Source organism: Hyperolius riggenbachi, chromosome 6 (genome assembly GCF_040937935.1).
Source record: "Hyperolius riggenbachi isolate aHypRig1 chromosome 6, aHypRig1.pri, whole genome shotgun sequence".
Taxonomy (NCBI): domain Eukaryota; kingdom Metazoa; phylum Chordata; class Amphibia; order Anura; family Hyperoliidae; genus Hyperolius; species Hyperolius riggenbachi.
Genome location: NC_090651.1, coordinates 324,417,569 through 324,443,568, shown reverse-complemented (window position 1 = coordinate 324,443,568; position 26,000 = coordinate 324,417,569). Strand labels below are relative to the sequence as shown.

General features: G+C 46.3%; 2 protein-coding genes and 1 long non-coding RNA gene across 3 annotated transcripts in view; 2 read left to right on the top strand and 1 right to left on the bottom strand.

Moving 5' to 3' along the window:
* LOC137522889 (apolipoprotein C-II-like) overlaps positions 1 to 26,000 on the top strand; it is a 596,236-nt gene that overhangs the window by 256,911 nt on the left and 313,325 nt on the right. The window lies entirely within an intron of this gene.
* On the top strand, positions 2,509 to 12,430 carry LOC137521321 (uncharacterized). Its single transcript, XM_068240430.1, has 3 exons — positions 2,509 to 2,540; positions 9,937 to 10,038; positions 11,566 to 12,430. Exon 3 carries the CDS (start codon positions 11,615 to 11,617, stop codon positions 12,428 to 12,430), a length of 816 nt encoding a protein of 271 aa, XP_068096531.1. The 5' UTR covers positions 2,509 to 2,540; positions 9,937 to 10,038; positions 11,566 to 11,614.
* The window catches only part of LOC137522887 (uncharacterized), a 30,531-nt gene continuing 14,774 nt past the window's right edge, over positions 10,244 to 26,000 (bottom strand). Inside the window, exons 2-3 of the long non-coding RNA XR_011022478.1 lie at positions 11,351 to 11,507; positions 10,244 to 11,260 (exon numbers count right to left, since the gene is read on the bottom strand). This is a non-coding gene — a long non-coding RNA (uncharacterized lncRNA). The remainder of the gene's footprint in view (positions 11,261 to 11,350; positions 11,508 to 26,000) is intronic.

Sequence of the window (26,000 nt, the reverse complement as noted above, 5' to 3'; positions counted from 1 at the left end):
AACCAAGCGCCCCAAAGTCCGAGCTCGATGTGTATTGTGGTGAGCGAAATAAGTACAGCAAAAAATTAGCAACGCTCCTGAGTGAAATAAGTAGTTAATCCCTCCCTCAGTCAGGGCATTGAAAGTGATTCATAAATGGGTATTCCAGCATGACAATGACCTAAAACACGCAGCCAAGGAAGCAAAGGAGTGGCTTATGAAGAAGCCAAGATAGCCATAAAGATCCTGGATTGGCCTAGACGGTCTCCAGACCTTAATCCAAATGAAAATCTGTGGAGAAAGCTAAAGGTTCAAATTACCAAACATCAGCCTTTAGTCCTTACTGGCTTGCACAGAATCTGCTAAGACAACTGGGACAAAATTCCTCCTGAGATGTGAGCAAACCTTGTGGCCAACTACAAGCAACGTCTAATCTCTGTGATAGCCAGTACAGGTTTTGCCACCAAGTACTAAGTCATTTTTTTAAAAGTGAATCAAACTTAATTCGTATTGCAGAAAGACAAGACACTGGCACCATCCAATGCAAACTGTAGTTTAGTGGAACATTGTAGCTAGAGAATGCAGAAAGACGTGTCAAACATTGGCATGTGTAAACTGGGATCACCGTGCCAAACACATGGGTGCGGAGGTGGGTGGTAGGATTGACCTGCGATGGCCGTTTTGCGACCTTCTGGACACTTGGTCATGCTTGATCAAAGGCCTATCTGCAATCGTAGTAAGGTCTTTCTTCTTTACTTCAGCTGGAGCACACCAATCAGGTCACCCAGCAACGGACAGAGATTACACATGGTGAGACCGCTCGCAATCTTTCTCGTTGCACAAAAGTCATATGTGAGTGCCACACTACACATCTTTACCTTATGTTCCTACAAATTAGTGTGCAAGTGAATAGGAAGGTTAGCTAATATATTACTATTTTGGCAGTTGGAATACCATTCAGGAAAACCTTGAGAATCCTCCATGAAGAGATAGACTAGTCAAAAACCTGTCAGTTCTGTCAGATTTTAACTGCTTACTTTTTTCGCTGTAGTGGTCCTTTAACACTGCTTGGAGTTGTCCTTTAATCATTGCGCCTTCTTCCTTTTCCTTCGCACATAAGAGCCAGCCGTCCCTGATAGCAAATAATAATCTCATTACAGCTCGCCGATATTACTTCCAAGGGAGCCAGTGATGGAAGAAGATGTCGAGCTGTTCTGGCAGAAGTGACGGACTCAGTAATCTGCTGAATAATCTGCATGATACTGATGGGAATACAGATTGCTTTAATATACTTGTCACTGCTATATTCGCTGCTCATGAAGAGAAGCTCTCTTCAGAAGGGCAAGAAGCAGAATCTGATTGTTTGCCACTGGCAACAGTTCATTTTCATTTCACAAAGCCAATTATAGCTAACTGACCACTGGGAAAATACTCAAGCTTGCCTTGTGAAGGCCATTCTGTGGTTTATTAAAGTAACTCTGTAGTGTGAGTGTCTCCCCATCTAGCAGTTTATGACTCTACTACCTCAGCCAAACTGCCTGCTGTCACAAACAAGGCTCTGTTTACCAGTGTTTGGCTGCACTTTATGCCAACTCCTGGCCTTACCACGGCATTTCCCCTGCTGGCCACCACATCTTGGCATCTTTTAGAATCAGAATCAATTTGGCCAAATAAGTTTGTACTTACAAGGAATTTGACTTGTCAGTTGCTTAAAGAGACTCTGAAGCGAGAATAAATCTCGCTTCAGAGCTCATAGTTAGCAGGGGCATGTGTGCCCCTGCTAAAACACCGCTATCCCGCGGCTAAACGGGGGTCCCTTCACCCCCAAACCCACCCCCGCAAAACTTGGTCGTAAACTTGGTCATGAATTTTTTCTTCCTGGAGGCAGGGCTAACGGCTGCAGCCCTGCCTCTAGTCGCGTCTATCAGACGCGCATCGCCGCCTCTCCCCCGCCCCTCTCAGTGAAGGAAGACTGAGAGGGGCGGGGGACTGAGAGGGGCGGTGGAGAGGCGGAGGTACGCGTCTGATAGACGCGCATGAGGCAGGGCTGCGGCGGTTAGCCATGCCCCAATGCGGAAGCGCTCCTCCGCTGTACGGAGGGGATTTGGGGGTGAAGGGACCCCCGTTAAGCCGCGGGATAGCAGCGTTTTAGCAGGGGCACACATGCCCCTGCTATCTATGAGGTCTGAAGTGAGATTTATTCTCGCTTCAGACTCTCTTTAACAGACACAAACAAAACAAGGACAGACCGTATATATATATTACAAGTCAAGGACAGTATGTAAGTCATTGTGGTAGTAAGCAGTGTGAGAAGTGTTTATTTACAGTTCTGTGCTGTTATGCTTTCCCGTCCTAGAAGCTCTAGCTTGGTTCCGCATTGAGCATGGCTACCGCCTGAGGGAAGAAGCTGTTCCTGGGCCTGGAAGTTTTTGTTGCCACTGACCGGAATCTCACTCCTGAAGGAAGGTGCTGGAAGACGGAATGCGCAGAGTCAGAGGGGTCAGAGGCAATCTTGGTCGCTCTCTTTCTGCACCTGCTAGAGTAGAGATCCTGCAGGGAAGGTAAGCTACAGCCAATCATACTTTCTGCTGATTGGATGACGCGCTGCAGTCTCACTGTTTCTAGTACTGAGCAAGAGCTGAACCATACAGTCATAGATGATGTCATTTTCATGATGGATTCGATCATCCCAGTAAAGAACTGCACCAGTAATTGTTGTGCCGTATGTGGTACATCCTCTGCTGCGCTTTCTTGATGATAGTGACTGTATTGTCCCAATACTTCATTACTTGGCTTCTGAACCAACACTAAGATCAGGCAGTGACCACATGGAGAGGGGTTAGTAGTCACATCCATAATCACATTCTGATCTATGGGACCTTCCCAGAGCTCAGTAGAGCTCCATTTGTGACAGCAACCTTTGCAGCTGAGGTAGAAATACTGTGTACTACAGACATACTGTACCTACCAACATTTTGAAATAAGAAAGAGGCACGCCCCTGCCACACCCCTAATCACAACCCACCACACCCGTAGTTACACATAACACAAATAATTCATAAGCAAAGACATTGTTCTATCATTCAGACCACACTGGTCAATACGGTCATCGTTAGTTTTTCTTAATGCAAACATTTAAAAAAAAGAAATATATCAGTTTAAAGATAACTCGAGGTGAGAGACATATGGAGCTTGATTCACAAAAGGGTGCTAAGTGTTAGCACGCCAGTGAAAAGCAACTTTGCATGTGCTAACATGCTTTGCACGTGCAAGTTAGATTGCCAAGTAGTTAGCACATGTAAACTACTTAGCACCGTAGTTAGCACATGCAAATTACCTAGCACCCTAGTTAGCACGGTGCTACGAAGTTTGCATGTGCTAACTACGGTGCTAAGTAGTCTGCTCTGCATGTGCTAAGTAGTCTGCAAGTGCTAACTACGGTGCTAAGTAGTCTGCATGTGCTAACTACGGTGCTTAGTTTGCATGTGCAAAACTTTTACGTCCAAAGCTTTTAGGCCTGCTAACTATGTTAGCACCCTTTTGTGAATCAAGCCCTTGGAGGCTGACATATTTATTTCCTTTTAAACAATTCTCATTGCCTTTCGGTCCTGCCTCTAATACGCCACAGATTCTGAACAAGCATGCAGATCAAATTATTCTGACAATTATCTGACAAGCATAGCAGCATGCTTGTTTCCGGTGTGTGATTCAGACGCTACTGATGCCAGAATTATCGGAAGGACTGCCAGGCAACTGGTATTGTTTAAATTAGAAATACATATGGTAGCCTCCATATGCCTATCAATTCAGGTGTCCTTTTAAAGGATGGAAATAAGGTTTACAGTCAATTAAGAATATTATTTTCAGTATAAAAATACACATATTTACATAGTTCTGTACATCAGTCCTGAAAGAGGGACAAATGAGGGAAAAAGATGGACAGAGGAATTTGAATGCAAAAGACGGACTGTCTATCTGTACAAGGAAGTGTTGGGAGCTCTGCACGTACTGTAGCCTTACTGCCAAATAGGGTGGCAGTGACCCCCTACAGCATCACTCTAAAATGCTATCAAAAGATAGGCTGAGTACTATATACACACTAGGTGGCCAAAAAATCAAAGACACCCTCTAATGACAAGTTGGTCCACCTTTAGCTCTGATCCCAGTCGATATTCTTCTTGGCATGGACTCAACAAGATGCTGATACCATTGCTGAGGAATGTTGGCCTATGCTGACATAATTACAGTTCTAAGTTGGGTCAGATTGGATGGTGGCATTTCCAAGATTTGAAGTGATCTTCCGACTTCGTCCCACAAATGCTCAGTAGGATTGAGGTCAGTGGACTGAGTTGGCCATGGAAGCAGGTTAAACTCTGATTGATGTTCCTCAAACCAAATTGAGAACGATCGAGCACGGTGGCAAGGGCACACATCAGGCGTCTTTTCCTATTTTTCTGCGATACCATAGGCACTCTTGATCGTCTCCTGCTGCTAAAGCCCATCCTTTGCGAAGTCTGTCTTGTGCATTGGGATATGCTTTGTGATGCAACTGCATTGACTTCAGCTGCAATTTGTCGTGTTGTTGCCCTTCTGTTGCTGGGGACTATGCATGCAACCCACCTTTCACCTCTCTCATTTGCTAGCCCTTTTCGACCAGAATAGTCCTTATCGCTTGAAGTTTTTTATTCTGAACTGCCACTCTCTAAACACCTGAGATACTGTTGAGCTAGAAAATCCTAAAAGAGTCATCATTGCAGAGATGCTAGCACTAGCTCTTCTAGCTCCAATGATCATCCCTCGTTCAAGTCAATTAAATCTTTCATCTTACCCATTTTTGCCATTAACTTCCGTGATAACTACATCGTCCGAAGCTGAGTGTTCCTTATATGGTTTAAATTCAAATAAGGCATGTCTCAAAATTTTTGGGCACTCCGTTTATAATACTCTTTTTATTTGCAATAAAAGTAAGAACAATTTGTTTTCAGGTTAATAACTTCCATTTGTAAAATACATAAGCATACTGATTTAACTTCCGTACTTGTGTATTCCATCCACAATAAGAAGGCATCCAACACAATACTCAACCTTTCTGTTGATTCTACGAGTGCACTAACATGGCTACGTTCAGCTAGGAAAAATACTCCAAATGTTGTATCCTCACCAGCCTCTAATACGGAATCCTGTCATAGGTTAGTATTAGATGGAGGAAAAGTGACATCTGCTGGCAGAATCTTTCAACTTCGCAGCCACAGAAGAATATGAAAATCCTGGTTAAGGTCTCTTTTACACTATGTGTAATTCTGATTTTGATGCGATTTTACATGCAATTCAGATTTTTGATGTGATTACGTGATGTTTTACACTACATGAGATACCAATACGCTTTTACTTGCGGTTCTGATTCCAATTTTTGATAAGATTTAAAAAAGTCCTGCATGCACTGTTTTTTCTGTGTTCTTCCTATGTTGCTTGTCTCCAGTGACAACCGCTCCCAGATATCTGCCATCTGTTAATCCCTGTCATGGCTTCCACCTGCTCTGCACAGGGATGATCACCGACCTTCAAATGAGGTTTAATTACAGCAGGTGTGCGGCAGGGAATGAAAGGGTGATTTACCCATAAATCAGCGCATCCTCCCTGAGCTCCGAATAGGTCCATGTGTCCTGTTAGTCTTGTTCCATGCCTCGCTGCCGTCACTTCCTCCTTCAAGCCGGAAGGAGGAAGTGACGGCAGCGAGGCTTGGAACAAGACTAGCAGGACGCATGGACCTATTTGGAGCGCAGGGTGGACAGCGGAAGTGCTGCAGTTAAACCTCATTTGAATCACGAGTAATCACTCGTGATTGAGGTCAGTGATCATCCCTGGCTCGGCATCAATGAACCCAGGCAGAAGAATGAAAGTTGTGTGATGGTGCTGCTGTGTTGGGGGATCTTCAACCAAGACTTACAGAAGACTTAAGAGAATTACAACAATTGGGACATTTTGTAAGCACTATTATTCTTAAATGATTACATTTTTTTATCATGGTGTCTGGGTGTTATTTGATCTCATTTATTAGTGCTAATGGGTAAGGAGCACTAATGTACGATACCCCCTGCGCTCACTACCATAAGAATATCGGAGAATAGTGGTGCTCGTAATGGGTCAATTACAATGAAATTTTGTGCAATTTTTTGCAATTATGCATTGCATAATTGTGATTACATTACGTACAGCATATTACGTTTGTGAATCATAATTACGCTTGTAATTACACAATTACGTGTAATTCGCAATCAATGCGTAAAAATATTCGCATCTATTTGCTAGTGTTCTGCGCATGTGCAGCTATTAGTTCAAAATTTAATGCAAAAAATGCGTTCGTATGCGGAAAAAAAAAACTGCGCTTACCAGCCAGTATACTGCACACACGGGGCTATTATTTATACACTAAGCCTAAAGCCCATTTAAAAAATGGGTGCTAGGCACTGGCCGCAACACCCGCACTGGCTGTCCTCTATAGAGAGTGGTGTGCGGAGGTGCCCGCCCCCCTTGGCCCCCGTCCTCTCCTTTCCCCGCATCATCCTCCCAGCTCTGCGCTGTGCGTCCCTGTTGCCCTAGCAACCACAGGGACAGTGCAGAGCGAGCCGGCTGAACTGCGCGCACATGCACAGTTCATTTTACACACGGACACAATAGTGACGCAGGGACACTTGACTATTATTATATAGGATTCAATACGAAAAATGCGTTCGTATGCAAAAAAAAATTGTGTTCATCATCCAGTATACTGCACACGCTATTATACTGCATGGCTATTTAAATATTCAATGCGAAAATCCATTCGTATGCGTAAAAACATTTGCGAACAACAGAGTACACTATTATGCATAATTACGGTTATAGATTAAACTTGCATGCAAAAATATTTTCATAAATAATCCGCAAATTTTGCATTACGATTACGATGCGTAATTACGCATAAGCATGGAGAGAGCTAACCCATAGAATCCGGCAAGAGTTGGATAAGACTGAATGGATAACATCATCAATTACGCATAGGCATAATTTCTGCCCACCACTATCAGAGAATACACATTCCATGATTAGTCTCCTCTACACCCCCCATTTCCCCACTAGCATTATCTTCAACTGCTTCACCCAAAACAGGGGATGAACCCTTTGAGCTTTCACTTGGAATTAGTTTGTTTCACAATTTGTAAAGGGGGGAGGGGGGGTCTGGTTCTCACTGTCAAGAACCAGGTTGTTGGTGTTCTGTTATTGGCCAGGCGGAGGAGTTCCTCACTTGCAGGTTGAAGCTGGACATACACTGGCCAACAGATAGATCCCTCTCAGATTATTATCTGAATGAATCCCTCCATACAATGTACATAGATTTTAAGTACCGTATATTTCAGCAAATTTGAGAAAATACAGGGTATGTGAAAAAACACATACGATGAAAACCAGCACATTGATTCACATGGGCTTGTCAGGTCATAGGCGTTTTTTGCATTCTAGTAGAAATGTACTCTCAAGGTTTGTTTGTTCCCTCTTCAGGTTCCCAGTCCTAGAACACTCCTCAATGAGCAGTTCAACTGAAAATATTCCGATTGTAGCTGCTGTCTTCTCCTCTGTCTTCACTACCTAAGAAGTCCCATACCCTAACAAGTCTCATACTTTATTTTTGGCACAATCCAGGTTTAAAGGCTGCAATGTCCCACACTAAATGTAAGGATGACATTTTATGTTGTAATACTAATTCATCCCATATGCGGCAGTTCTTCTTTACACTACTATTATTTATTTTTCGAAAATTAACCCACCCAGGTATCTCATCCATAATTTTGGCAATGTGTCACTATCCTGTACATCTAAGGCCTCTTGCACACTGCAAGCGATTCCGATTCAGATTCCGCTTTTTAATCGGTTTTTACATCCGATTCCGATTTGCAGTTTGCTCCCTGCACACTGCAAATCGGAATCTGCAAATACCTAATAGAGTACTCGGGGGATTTGTATAGGATACGTGTTCCCTGAACAGGGTTAGGCCCCTAGCGCACTAAAACATAACTTTTATTAGTTCTATTAAAATCAGGTATATCAAAGGTACAGCATTTATAAAACAAAAACCAGCTGCGTTGGTGTTTGACACTATTGTGTCACATATGTATCATATCACTGGGATGGATCACTTTCAGGCAGATAAAGATTGTACATCTATGTGCATGTGTCGTGGAGAGGGAAGGAATCTCCTCTCCAGCACCTATGCACAGCTAGTACATGCACAAATAGGACCTGCACCAAACACAGGTCTAACGGACGGTAGGGGATCACACCATGCAAACAGTGTACAAAATTACAAATAACTCGACATGTTTCGGCTAAACGCCTTCGTCCGGAGTGAATACATATATACAGTGCTGTGCATCAAACATATACAGTGCCCCTGCCCCACATAACTGTCAGCATATACAGTGGTGTGAAAAACTATTTGCCTCCTTCCTGATTTCTTATTCTTTTGCATGTTTGTCACACTTAAATGTTTCTGCTCATCAAAAACCGTTAACTATTAGTCAAAGATAACATAATTGAACACAAAATGCAGTTTTAAATGATGTTTTTTTATTATTTAGTGAGGAAAAAAAACTTCAAATCTACATGGCCCTGTGTGAAAAAGTGATTGCCCCCCTTGTTAAAAAAATAACTTAACTGTGGTTTATCACACCTGAGTTCAATTTCTGTAGTCACCCCCAGGCCTGATTACTGCCACACCTGTTTCAATCAAGAAATCACTTAGGTCCCGTTTCCACTAGTGCGGTGCAAATTCGCAGCGAATCTACCGCATGCGAATTCGCATACGAATTTCGTGCGAATTCGCATGCGATTTGATTTGTGCGAATTTAACCCCTCCAATGCCTGAGAGCTGCCTGATAGCTGCAAGGAGGAAATTGTCACCTCAGGAAGAGGATTTTCATGGAAATTTGCATGTGAGCACTTCCTTCCTGTTTCTCCTTGTGGGTTTTGTGAAGGCGATTGAGTAGGTAATGTTTGTTGGTGTCTTGAGAGAGAAGATGTTTTTGGGTGATTTTGAGGTTTTGCTGGTGTCCATGCTGAGCAACTTGTTGTTTAGCATGCAGAGGATGCGGAGGAGGAGGATTCAACCTCGGAGACGTCACCGATTTTGGGTGCATCCGCTTGTTGTTGAGAGGCCTCTGAAAGGGCAGTTTACTGTCCTGTATGAAGATCTGAGGAGTCACCCGGTGAAGTTCTTTAAGTACACCCGGATGTCTGCTTCATCGTAAGTATATTAAGAATAAAAATGTTTTTGGATTGTGAATAAAGTATGTATTCAGGGCCAGGCCTTAAGTTTCACAGGACCCCGAGACTGGATTTTGGCAGCCCCCCACATCCTCTTAACACATATGCACGCACACAGGCCCATGTATAGTCCTCATTATAAATAGTATAGTTGCCCCAGTGTAGATAGCTGGTATTGTTGCCCCCAGTGTAAGTAGTATAGTTGCAACATAAAGGTGGCCCCAGTGTTGATAGTATGTCGCCAGTGAATATCCACCCCCTCTGTGGCACAGGGGCGCCCAAAGACTTACTCACCAGACTTCCAAGCTCCAGCGCCAGCGTCAGGGTCTCCCTCCCACCTCCGTCCCACCGACCCCACAACACCTCCACACAACACCTCCCCCCCCCCCCCCCCGCTTCATCTGTCGTTAAAGCAGGACTATAAGGAAATGGCCGTGGATTGTCCGCATTTGTGGACATTGACGACCATCTGCTTGTACTCCAGCTGTAATTACAGACGGAAGAGGAAGCAGTAGGAAGAGACAGCAGGCCATCAAGGCATATGTGCCCTTTGGCCCTCTGGGCGCTGATATCACAGGCCGGTCCTGTATGTAGTGCATGTAAAAAGTTTGTAAAGTAATACATATGTATTCATAATATTTTTTGTTTTATTCCTAGCTTTGATTACCTGCTTCAGCTCTTGGGATCTGAGCTGCGTAGGGAGGATACCCGCTTCCGTGCTGTTGTTATTCCAGAGGAGAGACTATTGGTGACTCTCAGGTGAGATGTTCCTTTCATTTATAGTCAGCATGTAGGCCTTCTTCTTTTCATTTGCAATGTATAATTTAATGTAAACGAGACAAACCGTACAATGTAATTGCAATAGTAATCTATACGACCACTGTGGGTCCCCCTGTAGTTCTTTATTGCATACAATAAACCTTAAAAAAAACCACGCAGACAACAATCAATAAGTTTACTTGCATGTATTTTCAGATGAAACTTGTAAAAGTGCACAACGGTCTGTACACAACCGACATAATGTGTACAAACCAATACAACGTGGTCATGTATGTGTCCAACATGGACATAAGAAAGTGGTATCATGTTCTACATAGAACAACAAAATAGTATCCCCTACGAAAGTCCTAGAACTGACTGGTCTATAATAAACAAAAATACAACATATGAAATTAGCATCCGTAATGTTAAAAGGGAGTCCTGTTCAGGTGATGTAAAAGGCATTTCTTTTACTCAGGAGTATCGGTGTCGAATAAGAACCTTGTCATCGACATATCGGCTCTATGTGGAGCACCACGATCTTGTGGCCTTTCTAATGACTGGTATGTACGGGTCTCAACTTGACTACCTTGCTGTACAGGATAATTTTGCGGCACTTCAGACACCGAACGAATTGTGCTCGGTATTTCTCTGTTAACTCTTGAGGGAGGGAAGGGAGGATATGGATTGTTGTCTCCACAACTGCTGTGATCCTGAACTACCAAACCCCATAGAGTGTTAAGAACTGAAACCCTCTGTGAAGTTTCCATGCCGGTCGCCCTGATGTTTTTGCCTGGTCTTTGCTTGATATTTTAACGCTACCTGTATCATCTCTATATGTACCTCTCCATAAAAAGATGGATCTACATCTTCTAGGTAGGGAATCAAAGAAGTCACCATTTTATATAGCACATGTTCTTCAGCGGCACGTTGCCGGTCGCGGTTGGTTTTCAAATAATCAAGAATGTCTTTATAAGTGGTATTCATGTGTGCCATTTCCTCTCTATCTTCTTGTTCTTCTGTTGCTCTGGCTCTACTTTGCTTCCTTACTGTGCTGGTTCTTCTGCGACGCAACGCAGTGGTGGAGTTTCCACTGGTACTTGCCTGAGTGGATGGCACCTCAGACACATCGTCAGCGGTCTCAGAGTTGCCTGGTGCAGATGTGACACTACTGTCACTGTCTTCAGCTACAGCATTTTCGTCCAAGAAACTATCTTCTGTTCTGTAATGTAAATCATAAACATAGTGTGTAGTAAAATCATGGTAAAAGGAGTACACATAACACAGGTGCATAAGTAAAAATAAAAATTACCTTCGTGGTTCATAGCAGGGTCTCAGGAATTACATTAAATCCCAATGTTTGTATGTCGGTTTAGGTACACTCCCACTTCTCTCAAGTTTCTTAAGTTTTGTTAATTCTTTCTTGAAAGTGTCCCTCACGGAACGCCATTTGTTCCTGATATGTTTCACTGTTGGAAAGAGCACATAAATGCACAAAATTAATATTTGTCCTTTCTTTTCCCATAGGTTTTTGGCTACAGGGCAATCATTTGCATCTTTACACTTCTCTTTTCGGATGGGGAAGACTACAATTTCTTACATCGTTAAAGAAACATGCATGCTGATATGGAGAAAGCTACGACAACTGTACATGCCAATTCCAGATCGTGCTCAGTGGGAGGACATTGGTCAAAAATTCTGGAGCAAGTGTCGTTTCCCAAACTGTCTTGGGGCGGTGGACGGCAAGCATATTCAACTTGTTATGCCACTCCATACTGGAAGTAAATTCTACAACTATAAAAAGTACTTTTCTATTGTACTAATGGCGGTGGCAGACGCAGAGTACAAGTTTGTGTACATTGATGTGGGTGCTTTTGGTAGTGCTAGCGACTCCCAGATTTTTCGGAACACTACGCTTTTCCAGCGCTTAGAGGATGGCCAGCTGGACCTGCCACCACCAACGCCATGGCCTGGAACCTCTACAGAATGTTTCCCCTACACCTTTATTGGGGACGAAGCATTCGCTCTGTCGAAAAACCTAATGCGCCCCTGCTCCTCTAAAGACTTAAATGACAGGAAAACCAACTTTAACAACAGACTAAGTAAGGCAAGGCGCATGGTGGAATGCAGCTTTGGGATCTTATCTAACAAGTGGAGGGTGTTGCATACACCTATAAACTTAAATGTGGACACTGCTGTGGCTGCGGTGAAAGCCACATGCATTCTTCACAATTTTGTGGTCAAACAAGAAGGGGTTGCTGCAGATGAAGATCATGTACAACATGTCCAACCTCTACGTGGCCTGTCTTGGACCGAAGGAAGAAATACAAATGAAGCCATTGCCAACCGTGACTTAATGTCACAATATTTTCTTAGTATGGCAGGACAGTAGAACAAAAATTTTCAAGCCTTTGAAGTCGCTACTTAATAAAAATTTTAAACCGATTATTTGTCTTGTGCACTATATTTACAAACACTCACCTTTACACAGGGCCTGACTGTCCATATTACTCACCCACCACTTCTGGGGGGGCCGCATCCGCCTGTCCGTGGGTGTGGTGGGCCCCAAAGCTGAAGGGGCACCCGACACCCACGTACAGGCGGGTGCCGCCTCGCCCGAATACTTCCTTCCTACCCACTAGCCCTCCGCCCTGCTGGAGGGGGGTAGCGGACAGTAATGGGGTTTTGGACAAGCGGCGGGGAGGGTGGGTGATCACTCACCACTTCCACGTTTCAGCCGCCCACTACATTGTAAGTAGACGGCATTGTAGAAATTGATGAAAGTGGAGCACATGCTGGAACTTGGAAGAGGTGAGTGATTCCCCGTAACATTGAACAATTGAAAGGGGAAGGCAGATCTGGGGAAGTTAAAGTAGTCATTGAGGAAAAATGTATACAACAATTGCTAATAACAGGGTGCTTCCTCCAACTCCTAGCTCCCACCATGTCCCTTGCCGCAGCTCTCCCCACAGCCGTTCATCACTGCTCCCTCCTGACAATGACAGCAGAGCGAAAGCTAGGTCAGCCTATACTTTGCATGCGCTACTGACGCTAGCAATCACCGCCACGTGTGCCGAAGCAGACTGCGCAAGCACAAAATTTCTGCACCTGCGCAGAAGCCACCAGCCCATGTAGCGGTGATTGACAGCTCTAATTGCAGCTGCGGTGAAACCGGCGATGAGGGACATGCTGGCAGCTTGGAGGTAGATGAAGACCTAATATAATTAACTTCTTCTTTAAAAAAAAAACAAAAAACAAAAAAAAACCTGCTCCCCCTACTGCTACACGCTGTTTCATTACAATAGCAGGACATACAAGCAAAAATGCTATGCATACTAACAAAATGAGAAACAAATGCACCCACATTCCAACTTTTTCTGTTTGGCAGACAGCTCGTCCCAATCTGCTGTAAAATGCCTAGTTATGTTCTCCCATGTCCTCCGGCATAGTGGCAAATCCTTATATGCAGGCAGGGAGTTGTCATACAGGAAGGGTTTGGCCTGCACCATAGTCACTAGCACCTCTATATCAAACTCCATTGCTGATTATTAATAAAGAACAAACAGGAAACAGGAAAGAGGAAAGGCAGAACTTTGGTTAAAAAAAATACTTTATTGCTTGCGTTTTTGTAAGCGAATTCGCATGCGATTTCGCATGGTAAAACGCACCTGCGCTTTCCCTATTAAATACATTGTGTGCGAATCGCACGCGTTCCCTCCCGCAGGCGAATTCTGCAGGGTCTACCGTGCAGAAAAATCCTGCACAGAAAAACGCTCAGAAATCCTGACAAGTGGAAACAGGCCCATCCACTTTCATTGACTATGCGAATTCGCATGCAGGCCACGCATGCGAATTCGCCCTAGTGGAAACGGGCCCTTAAATAGGAGCTATCTGACACAGAGAAGTAGACCAAAAGCACCTCAAAAGCTAGACATCATGCCAAGATCCAAAGAAATTCAGGAACAAATGAGAACAAAAGTACTGTAATTGAGATCTATCAGTCTGGTAAAGGTTATAAAGCCATTTCTAAAGCTTTGGGACTCCAGCGAACCACAGTGAGAGCCATTATCCACAAATGGCAAAAACATGGAACAGTGATGAACCTTCCCAGGAGTGGCCGGCCGACCAAAATTACCCCAAGAGCGCAGAGAAAACTCATCTGAGAGGCCACAAAAAACCCCAGGACAACATCTAAAGAACTGCAGGCCTCACTTGCCTCAATTAAGGTCAGTGTTCACGACTCCAACATAAGAAAGAGACTGGGCAAAAACGGCCTGCATGGCAGATATCCAAGGCGCAAACTAGCAAAAAGAACATTAAGGCTCGTCTCAATTTTGCTAAAAAACATCTCAATAATTGCCAAGACTTTTGAGAAAATATCTTGTGGACCGACGAGACAAAAGAACTTTTTGGAAAGTGCGTGTCCCGTTACATCTGGCGTAGAAGTAACACAGCATTTCAGCAAAAGAACATCATACCAACAGTAAAATATGGTGGTGGTAGTGTGATGGTCTGGGGTTGTTTTGCTGCTTCAGGACCTGGGAGGCTTGCTGTGATAGATGGAACCATGAATTGTACTGTCTACCAAAAAATCCTGAAGGAGAATGTCCGGCCATCTGTTCGTCAACTCAAGCTGAAGCGATCTTGGGTGCTGCAGCAGGACAATGACCCAAAACACACCAGCAAATCCACCTCTGAATGGCTGAAGAAAAACAAAATGAAGACTTTGGAGTGGCCTAGTCAAAGTCCTGACCTGAATCCTATTGAGATGTTGTGGCATGACCTTAAAAAGGCAGTTCATGCTAGAAAACCCTCAAATAAAGCTGAATTACAACAATTCTGCAAAGATGAGTGGGCCAAAATTCCTCCAGAGTGCTGTAAAAGACTCGTTGCAAGTTATCGCAAACGCTTGATTGCAGTTATGGCTGCTAAGGGTGGCCCAACCAGTTATCAGGTTCAGGGGGCAATTTCTTTTTTAAACAGGGCCATGTAGGTTTTGAGTTTTTTTTCCTCACTAAATAATAAAAACCATCATTTAAAACTGCATTTTGTGTTCAATTATGTTATCTTTGACTAATAGTTAACGGTTTTTGATGAGCAGAAACATTTAAGTGTGACAAACATGCAAAAGAATAAGAAATCAGGAAGGGGGCAAAGAGCTGAATGCCGCCCTTAACTCACACTCTTATATACTGAGCATTTCCTCTCTCCCCTGGGCGTCGCCCAGCAGGGTGTGTCCTACCTTTTCGATCATGTAGTATATCCCATTCATTATCCAGGGTTCTCCTATCTCCTCATAGTCCCTCCATATCCCCCCTATCTGCCCATATGGCTGCATGTTAAAGCAATCTGATCGGCGCATTTGTCACCTATAAATCATGATCAGGCGTGTATAACTGGTAGATATTAGCCCCGATTTTTTCCTTGGGAGTCCCTCTTTTTGCTCAGTCTCATGCAACCTCATCTGCGCATATGGCTGCATGCTAAAGCTGCCTGAGCGGCCCATTTGTCACCTATAAATCATGATCAGGCATGCATAACTGTTAGATATTCGCCCCAATTTTTTCCTCGGGAGTCCCTCTTTTTGCTCTGTCTCATGCGGCCTTATCTGCGCATATGGCTGTGTGCTAAAGCAGCCGGATCTGCACATCTGTCACCTATAAATCATGATCAGGCATGCATAACTGTTAGATATTCGCCCCGATTTTTACCTCGGGAGTCCCACTTTTTGTTCTGTCTCATGCGACCTTATCTGCGCATATGGCTGTATGCTAAAGCGGCCTGATCGGCGCATTTGTCACCTATAAATCATGATCAGGCATGCATAACTGTAGGTATTCGCCCCGAGTTTTACCTCAGGAGTCCCACTTTTTGCTCTGTCTCATGCGACCTCATCTGTGCATATGGCTGTATACTAAATCCGCTTGACCGGCGCATTTGTCACCTATAACTCACGGTTACGCATGCATAACTGTTCATCCCAATTTTAACCTCGGGAGTCCCTCTTTTTATATAAGCTAGGTATTGCCTCTCATAATATAAGTGGTGCTCAATAGCACCCAGGCATCTGTATATCTATATATCCAACAGCTTTATGGTATATTCATTAGGGACACACTCGACAAGGGGTACCTTTTCATGGCAAACTGTAGTGAAGGAGGGGGGGAGGAGGAGGGAGAGGGAGAAGGGGGGGGGGGGGGGATAGAGGATAATGCTCATGGTTTACAAGAACTGTGCTCTGGGCCCCTATATTAGGGCCAACATCAGACCAAAAAACTATATATACATATAAAATGTCATATTTTTAGAAGAGTCAGTCTCACACGTATATAGTTGTAGATTCTCATTATACAGATCGCATCTAGTCCAAAAAGGGTGCATTGGCAAACCCCTCATTTAGCCCATTCGGAGCCATACAATTTAACTGAAAAATCCACTTTGCTTCAATCTGCCTGAGGATTTTGTCATGGTCCCCCCCCCCCCCCCCTCTACTGTTCCTTATGACTTTCTGAATGCCCAAAAATTTGATGTTAAAGGGGTCCTCCTCATGAATTGACCTCATATGTCTAGACACTGCTGTTTCGCTTTTATTCCTGATATCGCCCACGTGTTCCAGAACTCGATTGACTGATTTGAAGGCCCTCCCTGTTTCACCAACATACAATTTTTTGCACGGGAATATTGCACCATAAATCACACTCTCTGTGTCACAGTTGATAAATGTCTGAATCTTAAAAGTGCGTATGTCACTGGAGTCCTTAAAGTTTTTTGTCTGCAGAATATTTTGACAGGCTTTACATTTCCCGCATTTGTATGTGCCGATTGGTTTCGGAGGTAGCCATGATCGTACTGGGGCTGGTTCAACCAGATCTCTTTTAAATTCGCTGTGTACAAGCTTGTCCCTTAGGTTCTCAGTCCCTCTATAAGTCACACTAGGTCGTGTGGGCAAAATCTTACAGAGATCCTTATCCTGATGCAGGATCGGCCAGTACCTCTTGACGATATCATGAATTTGATGGGATTGGGCAGTATACGTTCCTATCAATCTCGGGAACTTCTCTTTCTCTGTGGTTTTTTGGCTGTTCGTATTCAGGAGTGACGAGCGGTCAGTCTCTCTCGCCCTGTCGTATGCTTTTTTCAAAACAAAATCTGGGAAACCCCTGCTCTTAAATCTCTCTGTGAGACCTTTACTTTCTTTCTCAAAATCACTTTCTTTTGAGCAGTTTCTTTTTGCTCTTAAAAATTGACCCACTGGTATCCCGGCCCTGAGAGATTGCGGGTGGGCACTTTTCCAGTGCAGGAGGGAATTTGTTGAGGTCTGTTTCCTGTATATGGTGGTTTGGATGCTTCCATCCTTTTCCAGGGTTATTGTGAGATCCAGGAAATTTATACTGTTATTACTGATCTCATGTGTAAAAAACATCCCAATTGTGTTTTTGTTTAGACACGTAACGAAGTTCTTGAAGATGTCCACCGACCCGTCCCAGATAATCAATATGTCGTCTATAAAATGCCCCCAAAAGAGGATGTGTGATGTATAGAACAACAAATCCTCACCAAAAACGATGACATCCTCCCACCACCCGAGGAAGAGATTAGCATACGATGGGGCACACGCCCTCCCCATCGCGCTTCCTCTTACTTGATGGTATACCAATCCCTCGAATCTGAAAAAATTGTGGGTCAATATAAACTCCAGGCTCCTGAGCAGGAACTCTGTACGGGCTTTCATGTGTATGCCTCTCGCCTGTAAAAAGTGTTTAGCGGCTTGTATACCGAGGTCATGCCTGATACTACTATACAGTGCCTCAACATCAAGGCTTGCCAAAAAGGCTGTCTCGGGAATTCTGATGTCCCAGCAGATCCTTGGTGTCTCGTATATATGATGGTAACGTTTCCACAAACGGCCTGAGGAAACCATCCGTATATATGCTTAGCTTTTCCGTTAGGCTCCCCCTCCCGGAGACTATTGGTCTCCCGGTGGTGGGTTTTTTCTTTTATGAATCTTTGGGAGAGCATAAAAGACTGCCATTGTGGGAGTTTCTGCAAATTTTTTCAATACCGTAAAGTCGTCCTTGTGTAGGCCTTGGGATTTCAGCCCATGTTCCAGCAACATTTGCATCTCTTTTTGAAATTTAACAGTCGGCTCATCTTTTAATCATTTGTATTGTTCCCCGATTTGTAATAGCGACATACACATATTCCTATACACATCCTTGTTCATTACTACAATATTCCCCCCTTTATCTGCGGGTTTTACCACAATGGTTTTCTCATCCCTCAGAAAGTCGTGGGCATTCCTTTCTTCCCTTGACAAGTTGTCACTTTCAAACAATTTTTTCTGTTGGACCTCTTTTTCAAGATTTTTGAGGTCGCGCGTGACCATATTTATAAAGGTGTTGATATGTGTATATTGCGCCATAGGTGGACAGAACCTACTTTTTTGGTCTAGCTGACTAGTAGGTTGGGCCGAACGGTTCGCCGGCGAACGTGGTTCGCGCGAACGTAGGTGGTTCGCGTGCGGGTACCGCACGCGAACCTTTTGCGGAAGAAGTTCGGTTCGCCCCATAATGCACTGAGGGTCAACTTTGACCCTCTACATCACAGTCAGCAGGCCCAGTGTAGCCAATTAGGCTACACTAGCCCCTGGAGCCCCACCCCCCCTTATATAAGGCAGGCAGCGGCGGCCATTACGGCCACTCGTGTGCCTGCATTAGTGAGAGTAGGGCGAGCTGCTGCAGTCTCTCATATAGGGAAAGATTAGTTAGGCTTAACTTCTTCCTGGCTGCATACCTGTTCTGTTCAGTGAGCCCTCAGCCCACTGCATACCTGTACTGTGATCCTGCCACTGCATACCTGTACTGTGATCCTGCCACTGCATACCTGTTCAGTGATCCTGCCACTGCATACCTGTTCAGTGATCCTGCCACTGCATACCTATTCTGTTCAGTGAGCCCTCAGCCCACTGCATACCTGTACTGTGATCCTGCCACTCCATACCTGTTCAGTGATCCTGCCACTGCATACCTGTTCTGTTCAGTGAGCCCTCAGCCCACTGCATACCTGTACTGTGATCCTGCCACTGCATACCTGTTCAGTGATCCTGCCACTGCATACCTGTTCAGTGATCCTGCCACTGCATACCTGTTCTGTTCAGTGAGCCCTCAACCCACTGCATACCTGTACTGTGATCCTGCCACTCCATACCTGTTCAGTGATCCTGCCACTGCATACCTGTTCTGTTCAGTGAGCCCTCAGCCCACTGCATACCTGTACTGTGATCCTGCCACTCCATACCTGTTCAGTGATCCTGCCACTGCATACCTGTTCAGTGATCCTGCCACTGCATACCTGTTCTGTGGACCCGCCACTGTATACCTGTTCTGTTCAGTGGACCCGCCACTGTATACCTGTTCTGTGAACCCGCCACTGTATACCTGTTCTGTTCAGTGGACCCGCCACTGTATACCTGTTCTGTTCAGTGGACCCGCCACTGTATACCTGTTCTGTTCAGTGGACCCGCCACTGTATACCTGTTCAGTGAACCCGCCACTGCATACCTGTTGTGTTCAGTGAACCTGCCACTGCATACCTGTTGTGTTCAGTGAACCTGCCACTGCATACCTGTTCTGTGAACCCGCCACTGTATACCTGTTCTGTTCAGTGGACCCGCCACTGTATACCTGTTCAGTGAACCCGCCACTGTATACCTGTTCTGTTCAGTGGACCCGCCACTGTATACCTGTTTAGTGAACACGCCACTGCATACCTATTGTGTTCAGTGATCCTGCCACTGCATACCTGTTCTGTGAACCCGCCACTGTATACCTGTTCTGTTCAGTGGACCCGCCACTGTATACCTGTTCTGTGAACCCGCCACTGTATACCTGTTCTGTTCAGTGGACCCGCCACTGTATACCTGTTCTGTTCAGTGGACCCGCCACTGTATACCTGTTCTGTTCAGTGGACCCGCCACTGTATACCTGTTTAGTGAACACGCCACTGCATACCTATTGTGTTCAGTGATCCTGCCACTGCATACCTGTTCTGTGAACCCGCCACTGTATACCTGTTCTGTTCAGTGGACCCGCCACTGTATACCTGTTCTGTGAACCCGCCACTGTATACCTGTTCTGTTCAGTGGACCCGCCACTGTATACCTGTTCTGTTCAGTGGACCCGCCACTGTATACCTGTTTAGTGAACACGCCACTGCATACCTATTGTGTTCAGTGATCCTGCCACTGCATACCTGTTCTGTGAACCCGCCACTGTATACCTGTTCTGTTCAGTGGACCCGCCACTGTATACCTGTTCTGTGAACCCGCCACTGTATACCTGTTCTGTTCAGTGGACCCGCCACTGTATACCTGTTCTGTTCAGTGGACCCGCCACTGTATACCTGTTCTGTTCAGTGGACCCGCCACTGTATACCTGTTTAGTGAACACGCCACTGCATACCTATTGTGTTCAGTGATCCTGCCACTGCATACCTGTTCTGTGAACCCGCCACTGTATACCTGTTCTGTTCAGTGGACCCGCCACTGTATACCTGTTCTGTGAACCCGCCACTGTATACCTGTTCTGTTCAGTGGACCCGCCACTGTATACCTGTTCTGTTCAGTGGACCCGCCACTGTATACCTGTTCTGTTCAGTGGACCCGCCACTGTATACCTGTTTAGTGAACACGCCACTGCATACCTATTGTGTTCAGTGATCCTGCCACTGCATACCTGTTCTGTGAACCCGCCACTGTATACCTGTTCTGTTCAGTGGACCCGCCACTGTATACCTGTTTTGTGAACCCGCCACTGTATACCTGTTCTGTTCAGTGAACCCACCGCATCAGTGCGCATACCTGTGCAGTTAAGTGAACCCACCTACCTACGTGAGTGCACGCAGTGTGATATACCACTCCGTGCATACCCAATATGGACAAAACAGGTAGAGGAAGAGGAAGAGGTAGTGGCAGAGGCAGAGGAAGGCCACCCGGCAGGTCTGCGCGAGGTCGTGTAAATGTAATTTCGTGTGGATCTGGCCCACAGTACAGTGCTCGGAAGAAGGCACGTCCCATCACCTCCCAAGATTGTCAGGACGTGGTTGAGTATTTAGCGACACAGAACACCTCATCTTGCTCAGCCACCAGCGCTACTACTAGCACCACTTCCGCTGCATTTGACACTTCGCAAGAATTATTTAGTGTTGAAATCACTGATGCACAGCCATTGTTGTTACAGCCAGATGAATTTTCACCAGCTAATATGTCTGAGTTACGCGGCAACACTATGGATGTAACGTGTCAGGAGGATGAAGGACCTACTGATGGTGCAAGTTTGGATTTGTCTGAGGCAAGCGAAGCTGGGCAGGATGACTACGATGATGACGGTAATAGGGATCCTCTGTATGTTCCCAATAGAGGAGATGAAGAGGGGGACAGTTCAGAGGGGGAGTCAGAGAGTAGTAGGAGGAGAGAAGTTGCTGAAAGAAGCTGGGGCAGCTCTCCGTCAGAAACAGCTGGTGGCAGAGTCCGGCACCATGTATCGCCACCTATGTACAGCCAGCCAACTTGCCCTTCAGCATCAGCTGCTGAGGTCCCCATAGTGCCCACATCCCAGGGTGGCTCAGCGGTGTGGAAATTTTTTAATGTGTGTGCCTCAGATCGGACCAAAGCCATCTGTTCGCTCTGCCAACAAAAATTGAGCCGTGGAAAGGCCAACACTCACGTAGGGACAAGTGCCTTACGAAGGCACCTGGAGAAAAGGCACAAACAGCAATGGGATGGCCACCTGAGCAAAAGCAGCAGCAGCACACAAAAGAAAAGTCACCCTCCTTCTCCTCTTCCTCCTTCAGGTGCATCATCTGCTTCTGCCGCTTTCTCCTTTGCACCTTCACAGGCACCCTCCTCCACTCCGCCTCTGCCCTTGAGCGGTTCCTGCTCCTCTGCCCACAGCAGCAGTCAGGTGTCCGTGAAGGAAATGTTTGAGCGGAAGAAGCCACTTTTGGCCAGTCACCCCCTTGCCCGGCGTCTGACAGCTGGCGTGGCGGAACTGTTAGCTCGCCAGCTGTTACCATACCGGCTGGTGGACTCTGAGGCCTTCCGTAAATTTGTGGCCATCGGAACACCGCAGTGGAAGATGCCAGGCCGCACTTATTTTTCGAGAAAGGCCATACCCCAACTGCACCGTGAAGTTGAGAGGCAAGTGGTGTCATCTCTTGCGAAGAGCGTTGGGTCAAAGGTACACCTGACCACGGATGGCTGGTCTGCCAAGCACGGGCAGGGCCGCTACATTACCTACACAGCCCATTGGGTGAACCTGGTGGTGAACGATGGCAAGCAGAAAGCGGCGGACCAAATTGTGACACCTCCACGGCTTGCAGGCAGGCCTCCTGCCACCTCCTCTCCTCCTGCCACCTCCTCTCCTCCTGCTACATGCTCTTCGCTGTCCTCCTCCTCCTCCTTGGCTGAGTGGCAGTTCTCCTCTCCAGCTACACAGCCCCAGCTCCGCAGGGCCTATGCTGCATGCCAGGTACGACGGTGTCACGCCATCTTAGACATGGCTTGTCTCAAAGCGGAGAGTCACACTGGAGCAGCTCTCCTGGCTGCTCTTAAGAAACAGGTGGATGAGTGGCTGACCCCGCACCACCTGGAGATAGGCAACGTGGTGTGCGACAACGGCAGCAATCTGCTTGCCGCTTTGCATATGGGGAAGCTGACACACATACCCTGCATGGCACATGTCATGAATCTAGTGGTTCAAAGATTTGTGGCAAAGTACCCTGGCTTAGCGGATGTCCTGAAGCAGGCCAGGAAGTTCTGTGGGCATTTGAGGCGCTCTTACACAGCCATGGCACGATTTGCAGAAATTCAGCGTAAAAACAACATGCCGGTGAGACGCCTCATTTGCGATAGCCCCACTCGATGGAACTCGACCCTGCTCATGTTCTCCCGCCTGCTAGAACAGAAGAAAGCCGTCACCCAGTACCTCTACAACTGGAGTAGAACGAAACAGTCTGGGAAGATGGGGATGTTCTGGCCCGACAACTGGACACTGATGAAAAATGCATGCAGGCTCATGCGGCCGTTTGAGGAGGTGACCAACCTGGTGAGCCGCAGTGAGGGCACCATCAGCGACTTAATTCCCTACGCGTACTTCTTGGAGCGTGCTGTGCGTAGAGTGGCGGATGAAGCTGCGAATGAGCGTGACCAGGAACCGTTACGGCAGGAACAGGCATGGGACCAATTTTCATCAGACCCAGCTGTTTCCTCAACACCTGCGGCAGCACAGAGGGGGGAGGAGGAGGAAGAAGAGAGGTCGTGTGCAGAAGACGAGTCAGACTCAGAGGATGATGAGCAAGGTGTTTCTTTGGGGGAGGAGGAGGAGGAGGGGACAGCGGCAGGACAACAACCGCAGCAGGCGTCGCAGGGGGCTTGTGCTGCTCAACCTTCCCGTGGTATTGTTCGCGGCTGGGGGGAGGAGGTTGACTTACCTGACGTCACTGAGGAAGAGCAAGAGGAGATGGAGGGTACTGGATCCGACTTTGTGCAGATGTCGTCTTTTATGCTGTCCTGCCTGTTGAGGGACCCCCGTATAAAAAACCTCAAGGGGAATGAGCTGTACTGGGTGGCCACACTACTAGACCCTCGGTACAGGCACAAAGTGGCGGACCTGTTACCAACTCACCGGAAGGTGGAAAGGATGCAGCATATGCAGAACCAGCTGTCAACTATGCTTTACAATGCCTTTAAGGGTGATGTGACGGCACAACGCCAGCAAGGTACCACTGCCACTAATCCTCCTCCCGTGTCCACGCAGTCAAAGACAGGACGCTCCAGCGATCTCATGGTGATGTCGGACATGCGGACGTTCTTTAGTCCAACGCCTCGCCGTAGCCCTTCCGGATCCACCCTCCACCAACGCCTCGACCGGCAGGTAGCCGACTACCTGGCCTTAAGTGTGGATGTAGACACTGCTGTGAACAGCGATGAGGAACCCTTGAACTACTGGGTGCGCAGGCTTGACCTGTGGCCAGAGCTGTCCCAATTTGCCATCCAACTTCTCTCCTGCCCTGCCGCAAGCGTCCTGTCAGAGAGGACCTTCAGCGCAGCTGGAGGCATTGTCACAGAGAAGAGAAGTCGCCTAAGTCACAAAAGTGTTAAGTACCTCACCTTTATCAAAATGAATGAGGCATGGATCCCGGAGGGCTGCTGCCCGCCCCAAGACTAAGTCAGTCCCCGCACACACAGCATCTCTGCCTGCACGCCGTGTGACTGGCTGCCTGGCCTGCCCCAAAAAGACTAAGTCGCTCCCAGTCCCTCCACACAGCATGTCTGCCTGCAGGCCGCTTCACTACCTTCTCCGCCACCACCAACAGGGTCCGGGACTCCAGGCGGATTGCTGAATTTTTTAGGCCGCTGCTAGCAGCGGCCGCTGTAATAATTTTTATGGTGCGTGTACATGACTGCCTAATTTTTCTGGCTGCACTGAGGGCAGCTGCAACAACAAAAGAAAAGGCATGTACATGCGCCCATTCCCCTTCGTGATCATTACCTTGCCGTGGTGAAGGGGCTTGCGTATCACAATGAAGCAATGACCGGCGCCTAGATGAGTGTCTCGGGGGGCACACAAAAGATAATAAGGTCGTTGCTTCATTGTGGTCAGACCAAATTTGATCAGCTGGACAGTCACTGTTCTGTCATTCAGCTACATCAGCCAGGCCGACCATATGGGCTGTAAAGCCACAAAAACCTGCACTCTCGCCATGGTGCGCACCAGTCCAGCACGGCCGTCACTAGTACAAACAGCTGTTTGCGGTGCGTTACACGGTGAGTTTGGTGTGTCAGTGTGAAGCAGTACCTTAATTACACTACCTGATTGATGTATACACATGCAAGATGTTTTAAAGCACTTTAGGCCTGTCATTTAGCATTCAATGTGATTTCTGCCCTTAAAACGCTGCTTTGCGTCAAATCCAGATTTTTCCCGGGGACTTTTGGCGTGTATCCCACTCCGCCATGCCCCCCTCCAGGTGTTAGACCCCTTGAAACATCTTTTCCATCACTTTTGTGGCCAGCATAATTATTTTTTTTTTTCAAAGTTCGCATCCCCATTGAAGTCTATTGCGGTTCGCGAACTTTAACGCGAACCGAACGTTCCGCGAAAGTTCGCGAACCCGGTTCGCGAACCTAAAATCGGAGGTTCGGCCCAACTCTACTGACTAGTTGGTGCCATCACATCAGTTACCTCCATGTTCTCCCGCAATAGATCAGTAAGATCATTTAGGGCCTGATTTTCGGCTGATGCCTCATTTCTGGTCCTCACTGTGGGGTTCACAAAGTATTTATGCAATGCTAGTTTCCTTGCGAATAAGTTGACGTCCTTAACCCACTCAAAAGCCTGGAAGTCAGTGTTTGGGACATATGTGAGGCCTTTTTCCAGAAGGCTAGTAACATTGCTATCAAGGGTAGTGGAGGACAAATTTATCACTCTCAATCTGTCTGTTTGGTCGATCATTGTATCATCTACCAGTTGTTCACTAGGTTTCTCAGCCTCACTTGTTTCAGATTGGGGGTTAGCTTTTAGTTTTGGGGTTTTAGGTGGCTTTTTTGATCTCAGATTTTGTCTACCCTTTCTGTTTCGTCCCCTTGGGAAGTTTGTTTCGGATTGGGACTCACTTTATGTTTCTGTAGCAGTGGAATCACCCTCTGTGTCACTTACACCCTTATTATTATCAGGGTATTTACCTTTATTCCAATCATACACACAGCCCTTGTCAAAGTCACCTGTGTCTCTGATGAACTTTCTCTGTTTTCTCGACTTAATGTCATCTTTATGTAAAGTGACTTTTGTTTGGAATTTATTTTCAAATTTCGAGAAATCAGGGTGTTCACTTAATTTCAACAATTCCTGTTCCCTGCAGAGTTTGGTCGCTACCTTATCTGCCACTTTTTGTTCTTGGTCTCT